Source organism: Hippopotamus amphibius, chromosome 8 (genome assembly GCF_030028045.1).
Source record: "Hippopotamus amphibius kiboko isolate mHipAmp2 chromosome 8, mHipAmp2.hap2, whole genome shotgun sequence".
NCBI lineage: Eukaryota > Metazoa > Chordata > Mammalia > Artiodactyla > Hippopotamidae > Hippopotamus > Hippopotamus amphibius.
In genome coordinates, this window is record NC_080193.1 from 126,080,446 (window position 1) to 126,088,304 (window position 7,859).

Here is a 7,859-nt window from a genome sequence, read left to right on the forward strand (position 1 = left end):
ATGTCCTCCTACTCTGCCATCTTGATTATTACTCTATACTAAAGTATTTCTAAAGAAATACTTTAGAGAATTTTAATTAAATTGGCATACTTAAGACCAAAAAGATAAAGTGGACATTGTCAGTGTATCTTCAGCTCCTGCCTTAAAAGGCAAATGAACACAACTTGAAACATAGGTGAATCTTGCTCTGTTCTATAAGACAGTGAAGGGATCTTCTCAATATTTAAATATATTAGTATAACCAGTTATAGAAATCTAAATATAAAACCAATCTCCTATAGGGTTTGAGAAGGCATTCACCATCTCCCTGAAAAGTTTAACATTTCTTATTCAAGTTTAATCATCTCTTTAGAGGGGGAAAACAGTGATAGCACTTATTGAACTGGAATTGCTACCAAAATTCAAAAAGCTGACCATATTCATTTAGCCACAAGCCAATCTTATTTAAATCAGGACAGAAATATTACATCAGCCATTCATAATCTGAATTCTAGTGTATGAGATCAATTTAAATATGGTACACATAAAGAGGCATGAGACATTTGTTTCGTAATAAATAATGCAGTGGCCAACTATTACGCATTAGTAGCTTGTTTGAGGTAAGCTATCAAGTCTGCCCTTTCTCCCTTCTCCTTAATGCCAGTGAAGATCATTTTTGTTCCAGGGACGTACTTCTTGGGGTTCTCCAAATACTCCATCGGTGTCTCCTCTCCCCAGGTGACGCCTTTGTTCTTATTGGCATCTGAGTAAGAGAGTCCAGGAGCCTGACCCATCTTTCGCCAAAACAGACCATGGAGATTTGGCCCAGTCTTGTACTTGCCTTCCTTTTCCACAGTAAGGCACTGGGCACACTTCTGAACAAAAATCTTCTTGCCCTTCTCAACATCACCCATTTTCAAATCGTTCTTTCCCGGTGCTCAATTAAGTGGGGGCTGCTCGCAAGGCGAACGTTGCGCTCTCTAAGCAGCAGAGATCAGTTTTTCCAGCTTATTTTTAAGACCAGTTGCATTCTATACTTTGAGCAAGATGGGATATTCCAGAATTGCCCCTTTTGTGAAAAAGCTGGCTCAAACTGAGTTTGTGTTACACAGAGTCCTAGAGGTCTTAAACAATATAGGGACTAAAGAAGTTAGGCTGGTGAAGTTTTGAATTTCTTTGTTACTAAAAAGCCAAGGTCTAAATGAAAGGACTGAAACATCATTAAGGGAATTCCAGACAGCAGGGATTTAGCAGGTTAGATCTAGAAGTAGAAGTTAGGGTTCTGCAGTCAACTAGACCAAGCTTGGCAGGAGAGGGTGGGGTGGAAAGAGCACTGGGCAGGGAAGGAGAAAGCCAAGCCCAAGGCCACAGAACGTTATCCTTGAGGGAGAATTGCTAGACCTCTGTTGATAAAGCAGGGCAGTTGCGCCTGCTTTACGGTCCCTGCCAGGAATTTTTTGAGATGTGTGGCAGGGACCAGGTGCCCCCAGTGGGCTGTAAAATACTACTTCCATGAAAGTCATTGTTGTAGCTACCTTGCAGGACCTGTGTTATGACACAGCGCTCTCTGGGGTAAAGTGCTTGTAAGCTCAGTAGCTGACTGATGTGTGCTCATGGGGTGGTTGGAGGGAGGATAAGAGGTAGAGGGTGAACCTGGGCACCCTCGCAGGGCCCCTGGGCAGCACAACTCCAGGATGTGCCATCCTTAGTCTAGTCAGTGGGAATGAGGCCCCTAGAGTTGTGTGATGTGGAACTCCTGGTCCCAGGGTCACGTCTAAAGAGAATGCCCTCTCATGCTGGGAGTGCTGGCCGGGAAAAGGACCAGTGGTTAAATATAAAAACAACTCCCAACTGGAGGAATTCCCCTGGCAACTTCATCACAGCTGTGTTTGGGAAAAGGCTGAAAACATTAGGAAAAGCATGGGTCTGGCTGGTACTCGAAGGCATGCACCCCATAAACTGTGTCAGCACCCCATAAACATGCCACTTTTAATGACGAGTGCATGTCCCTGTTCACCACCATCATTTATTCTACTGCAAAATCTCCCGGAACTTTGTTTCCAGAATTCCTTTTATCTTAACCATTAAAGCAGCCTTGGGGAGATATTGAGGTCAGTAGTTCTGGACCTGAGTCATACCTCCCCCTGACCTCACCTGAGCAGTAACCTAAATAGTGACAAAGGCTGTGGAATGACGCTAAGAGCCTTGAGAGGCTTCCTAACCAGGCTGGCATGTGCAGAAAGCTGGACCCATCAACCATCCCATAATGGTTTATGAATGTTTGCCCTGAAATAGGGATCTTTTAAAACATCTGCTTTGGTGATAATTAACATGTGTAGGTGCCTGGAAGGTAGAGGGTACTTTAAAAATGTGCGTACCACGTGGAAAGAGGGGCGCCCAGCCAAAGATGCACATAAAAATGTGGTGTGATGCTGGAGGAACAGTGCCAGGAGGGCTGAAGCTCGGGGCGAAACTGGGGCTTGCAAAAACAACCCCAAACAAAGAAAAGCCCAATGAAATCAAAGATAGCCACCTTGCCCCCTGAGGAAAAAGAACCCAGAAAGAACAACGAAAAGAAATCTTTTTGGCGGTGGGAGTAAAATGAATAAAAGGACACGCCCCATGCTGAGTAGGAAGCCCTGTCCCAGAGCAAACAGAAGCGTGTTCAATGAGCTACTGAGTTTCCATCAAGGAGGATGGGCTTCAGACAGCGAGGCCCAGGAAGAATGCCGCTGAGGAGGACGCGCTGATGCTCCTGGGAGGCCAGTGCAGGGCTCTGAGATAAACTGCAGGGAATGAGGTGTCCAGACCCCGGTGATGACACCAAAGCGTTGAGGGGGAAATAAGTTTGCGAGTGTGAGGTGGGGGTAATAGAACTGGTCAGCTGTGTTTGAAAAGTCATGGAGGACAGCAAATGTGTCAAAGATTGGAGGATAGTTCTTTCTTGATTTCAAAAAAGAGAATTCTGACAAATACAGAAGACCAAAATTAGGATCTGCCTAATTTTGGAACAGATTCCAACATGGTGTGTGAACCCTTAGAAGTAGAAAAAGGTTTGCTCATTAGGCAATTACATGGATTCATAAGAATAATTCATTTCCATGCAACCAAGATACCTCGTCTCCCTCCTTCCCCCTGTCCTTTTCTCTCTCTTTCCACCTAGCCCCCCTTTCTTTTAAGTTAGAAGTTGGACAGATGAGGAAGTTTTGAAGATAAATTTACTTGCCTAAAATGCATTTATTATCTTTGATATTGTTGTGAATAAGGTGGAAAATATGGGAAATATGGGAAATATATATTTTTATGTATAACAATTATATCATTAATTACAACAATATTATATAACCAATATATTAATATATGATTATTCACATGGGCTAAATGTTTGTGTCTCCTCCAGATTCACATGTTGAGACCTAAGCTCCAGTGTGATCATGTTTGGAGGTGGGGGGCTTGGGGAGATGATTAGGTCATGAGGGTAGAGCCTTCATCAATGGGATTGGTGCCCTTACAAAAGAGATCAGAGAGAGCTGCCTTGTGTGCTCTGCCATGTGAGGGCACAGTGAGAACACAGCTGCTTGTGAGCTAGCATCCGGGTCCTCACCAGCTACTGAATCTACCAGTGCCTTGATCCTGGACTTCCCAGGCTCCAGAACTGCAAGAAATAAATGTTCATTGTTTAAGCCACCCAGTAGGGTATTTTGTTATAGCAGCCTGAACAGACTAAGACAGAAATAGTATCATATAATAAGTATTATATATAATATTACATCAGAATGTATTATGGATAACATATGGTTAACATGTAATATAATATTACATTTTTATGTAAAAAACATTTGAATAAGATGGAAAAAATATATAGTTAGTGGTTAAAGAGCTGCTTAGTGGATTAGTGTCAGTCAGAAGAAGTAGAATATAGAGGGTGGGATTTTACAGAATCATCTGGGGAGCTCATTAGAAGTGCAGATCCCACCTACCCACCCAGACCTATTGAGTCACCAGGGGCAAGACCTGGGAGTCACCACTTTAAACAGATCTCCAGATGATTCTCAAGCACACTCACAGGTCTGTATCTTTAGACCTGACGTCCCCCCTGAGTTCTGAACTTGTATGTCTAACAACCTCTCAACATCTCCACTTGGATATCTAACAATCTCAAATATAGCTTGCCCCAAGTAGAATTCTTTATCTTCCCCAAATCTCCTCTTCTCTCAGTAAGTGGTACCACCATCCGTCTAGAGGCTTGGCCAAAATCTAGGAGGGATTACTCTTTCCCTCAAATCCTATATTGGCTTTACCTCTGAGAGAAATCATGATTCTGCCACTTCTCATCATTGCCACCCCCCCACCCCCACCCTAGTCTAAATCACCATCTCTCCTCTGGGCTACTGCTTTCACCACCCCAGTCTCCCAGTCTCCCTGCTTCCACTCTTGCCTCCTATTCCTTCAGCTGGTCTGATCTTTGTTACCTTTCAATAGCATTTGACTGCATGGACAACTGATCCCAAATTCCTTATCTTGGCCTCTAAGACTTCAATCTGGTTCTTGATGATCTAACGTCATGCTTACTCTCCGACGTCCCATGTGCCAGCTGCCCTGGTTTCTTTCTTATGCTTTGAGCACATCAAGCTTGTTTCTGCCTCAGGGCCTTTGCACTGGACATGACAGCCTCCATTTCATCATTCAAGCTTCACCTTAAGAATCATCTCCTCAGAGAAGCCTTCCTGACAACTCCAACTCACTCTCTACTTCATTACTCTTTCATTTTATTACCTAAAAATTGTTAATTATCTATATATTTGCATGGTGGTTATCTGACTCCTTGATAGACTATAAATGCCATGAACAGGAAATTTATGCCTAGAACATTGTTTAGCACATCGTAGATACTCAATAAATATTTTTTGATGAATACATAACTGGTATAACACTGGTATAACAGACGAGGCTGGACTTTACAATCAGCCCTGGGTATAAATCTCTACTTCATGTCCAGCTTCCAGCCCAATACCCCTGAGCCTTGTATAAAAACCTGGCTCCTGTGAGGCCCCTGCTGCCCTTCACTTATCATCTAATTCCCTCTCTTCCTACGCCATGCAGAACGTTTACTGAAGACTTTACCTGCTTCATAATCTTCTTTCTGTCCCCAAGGACCATCACGACCCTGGGCACCTTCATCGTCCACATGGTTGGAACAGGCAGCATCATGGCATCATAGTTCTCAACAGTGGCCACGTGTTAGAATCATTGAGGAAGCTTTAAAACAATCCCAGTGTCGAGGTACCTGGAATGAAGTCCTAAAGGAATCAGATTCATAGAAATGGAAAGTAGGATGGTGGTTGCCAGAGCATGGGGGTTGGCAGGGGAAATGGGGAGTTAGTGTTGAATGAGTACAGAGTTTCAGCTGGGGAAAAGGAAGATGTTCTGGAGATGGATGGTGGTGATGGTTGCATAAAAGTGGGAATGCACTTAACACCACTGAGCTGTACATTTAAAAATGGCCAAAGTGAAATTTTTTATGTTATTGTATTTTACAATGAAAAAAAAACCAAACAACCGCCCCCCCCCCACCCCCCGCCCCAGGGTCCAGACCTGTTAGCATTTCTGGGGATAGGGCTTGGGTGTTAGTATTTTTAAAAAAACTCCCCAGGTGATGCAGCCAGGCTTCACAGCCCCTGCCCTCCCCACCCGTTCCCTATCTTCCCAACTCCAGCCACCGACATCCATCCTCCATTGCAGCCACTCCCTGGCAGGACCACACTTGGAGTCATCGGTGGGGTGGGGGGAGCTTTGTCCTATGGCCACTTGTGTCTCTCTCCAGTCAGCTCCCCTGGTACCCTGACAGCCCTGTCCTTCTGTCCATCCACCCTCCCAGTAAGCATTTACCAAGAACCTGCCATTGCCGTATGCTGGGCTGACAGTGAGAGGACAAGGAAAAAATATGTGTAATTCTTTAGGTTGTGCCTCCTAATCTCTGGACTTTTTCAAAAACCTGACTCCATTTTCATTGCTTCGGCTCTGGTGTAGGCCTTCGCCCCAGGGGATACCGTTTCCCCACTCCTCTCCCTACCTCCAGACTCCCCTCCCCTGAGGTCCAGGCCCGTTTAAAGCACAGAGCTCCTCCTGGCACACCCTTGCTTATCCCTCTTTATTAACTTTATAATATCTTTAGAATCCAGCTTCTAATTTATTCCTTTGCTGCTTTTCTTTTCTTAATCTAAGTAGGCAAATACAAATGAATTTCTAGGTTTTTTAAAAATTGTGGTAAAATACACATATAGCACCATCTTAACTTTTAAGTATACAGTTCAGTGAGTGGCATTAAATATACTCACCTTGCTGTGCAACCAGTGACACCATCCATCTCCAGAACCATTTCATTTTCCCCAACTGAAACTCTGTACTGATTAAACAGTAACTCCCCATTCCCTGCTCCTCCAGCCCCTGGCAACCACCATTCTCCTTTCCGTCTAATGAGTTTGGCTACTCTAGGTACCACATATAAGTGGAATCATACAGTATTTGTCCTTTGTGTCTGGCTTATTTTGCTTAGCATAATGTCCTCAAGGTTCATCTGTGTTGTATCATGTGTCAAAATTTCCTTTCTTTTTAAGGCTGAATAATATTCCATTGTATGTATATAGCGTATTTTGTTTATCCATTCATCCGTTGACAGACCCTTGGCTTGCTTCTGCCTTTTGACTGTCATGAATAATGCTGCAATGAATGTGAATGTGCAAGTAACTGAGTCCTTGCTTCCTATTCTTTTGAGTGAACACCCAGAAGTGGAATTGCTGGATCATATGATAATTCTGTGTTTCACTTTTTTGAGGAATTGACACAGTGTTTTCCACAGTAGCTGCATCATTTTATATTCCCACCAGCAATGCACAAGGGTTCCATGTTCTCCACATCCTCCCCAAAACCTATTTTCTGTTGTTGTTGTTGTTATTGCTCTTTTATAATAGCTACCCAAAAGGGTGTGAAATAGTTTTTAAGACTTAGTTGGTGTTGAAGAAAAGGCATTTGTGTGAGACCATTTTGTGGAGTTGTACAGCTTTCTCCGGAGGGCTAGTGGTCCAGGGGTAGGGTCAGAAAGCATACCTTAGTTTGCAGAACCACTGGTTTGGTCAGTGGATAACATGGAATCATTTAAGAAGCAGTCATTCTAGAGAAGGCTAAGATAGATGTCTTTCTTAACAACTGTTTGATAAGGGCTTCACCCATTGGGTAGTGACGTGGGGTGGGAAGACATCAGTAGAAACACATTGTAGTTTCACTTACACATTATTTGTAGCTGATGCTACACAAATTCATGGTTAAGTTTATCGCGGGAACTGTATGATACCATATTGATTATATTGATGGGTCTCCTGTGAAAGCTCAACTCTTCACAATCTTACTTTTGTTGTCTTCAAGAAATTCTGATCAAAAATCCCTTTGGCTGTTGTTAAGGAGAAGTACAAAGCTGGATGGCACCAGTGGCCATTGGCAGTGTTTCTAATGAGCAGAGAAGACCAGAGCTGACTTCTTCCAGAAAAACTGAGGGCACCACCCCACTTCCTTCAGAAGCTTCTGCTCTTCCCAGCATGGGACAGGGCTCAGGTACAGCTGTGAGATTGATAAAAATCCCACATGGCCCCTGGGTCACATCTGGTATAGCATCTGGGTCAGAGAAGAGAAGAATCATAGTGGCTTCTCTGTGCTGGTCACACTATACATGGGCTAAGGGTTTCTGTTCTGGAAAAGATGGTCTCAGTGGAAATTTACAAGATGAAATGTTCCCAACAGTGGCAAATAGAAAGGTAAAGAGTCTGGAAGTCCTTCTATGGAAGAGTTGAAGGGATAAGTGGTATTTGGCTTGGGGAGGAAGATAC

General features: G+C 43.5%; 1 protein-coding gene across 1 annotated transcript; it reads right to left on the reverse strand.

Annotated features, from left to right (window-relative positions):
* Positions 1-575: 575 nt before the first annotated feature.
* Positions 576-893, reverse strand: LOC130859059 (cytochrome c-like). Its single transcript, XM_057746344.1, has one exon. The coding sequence runs from the start codon at positions 891-893 to the stop codon at positions 576-578; it is 318 nt and encodes a 105-aa protein (XP_057602327.1).
* Between the last annotated feature and the right edge of the window lie 6,966 nt (positions 894-7,859).

Excerpts from the sequence above, each read along its gene's own strand:
- LOC130859059 (XM_057746344.1), bottom strand. The coding sequence starts at position 893 with ATGGGTGATGTTGAGAAGGGCAAGAAGATTTTTGTTCAGAAGTGTGCC.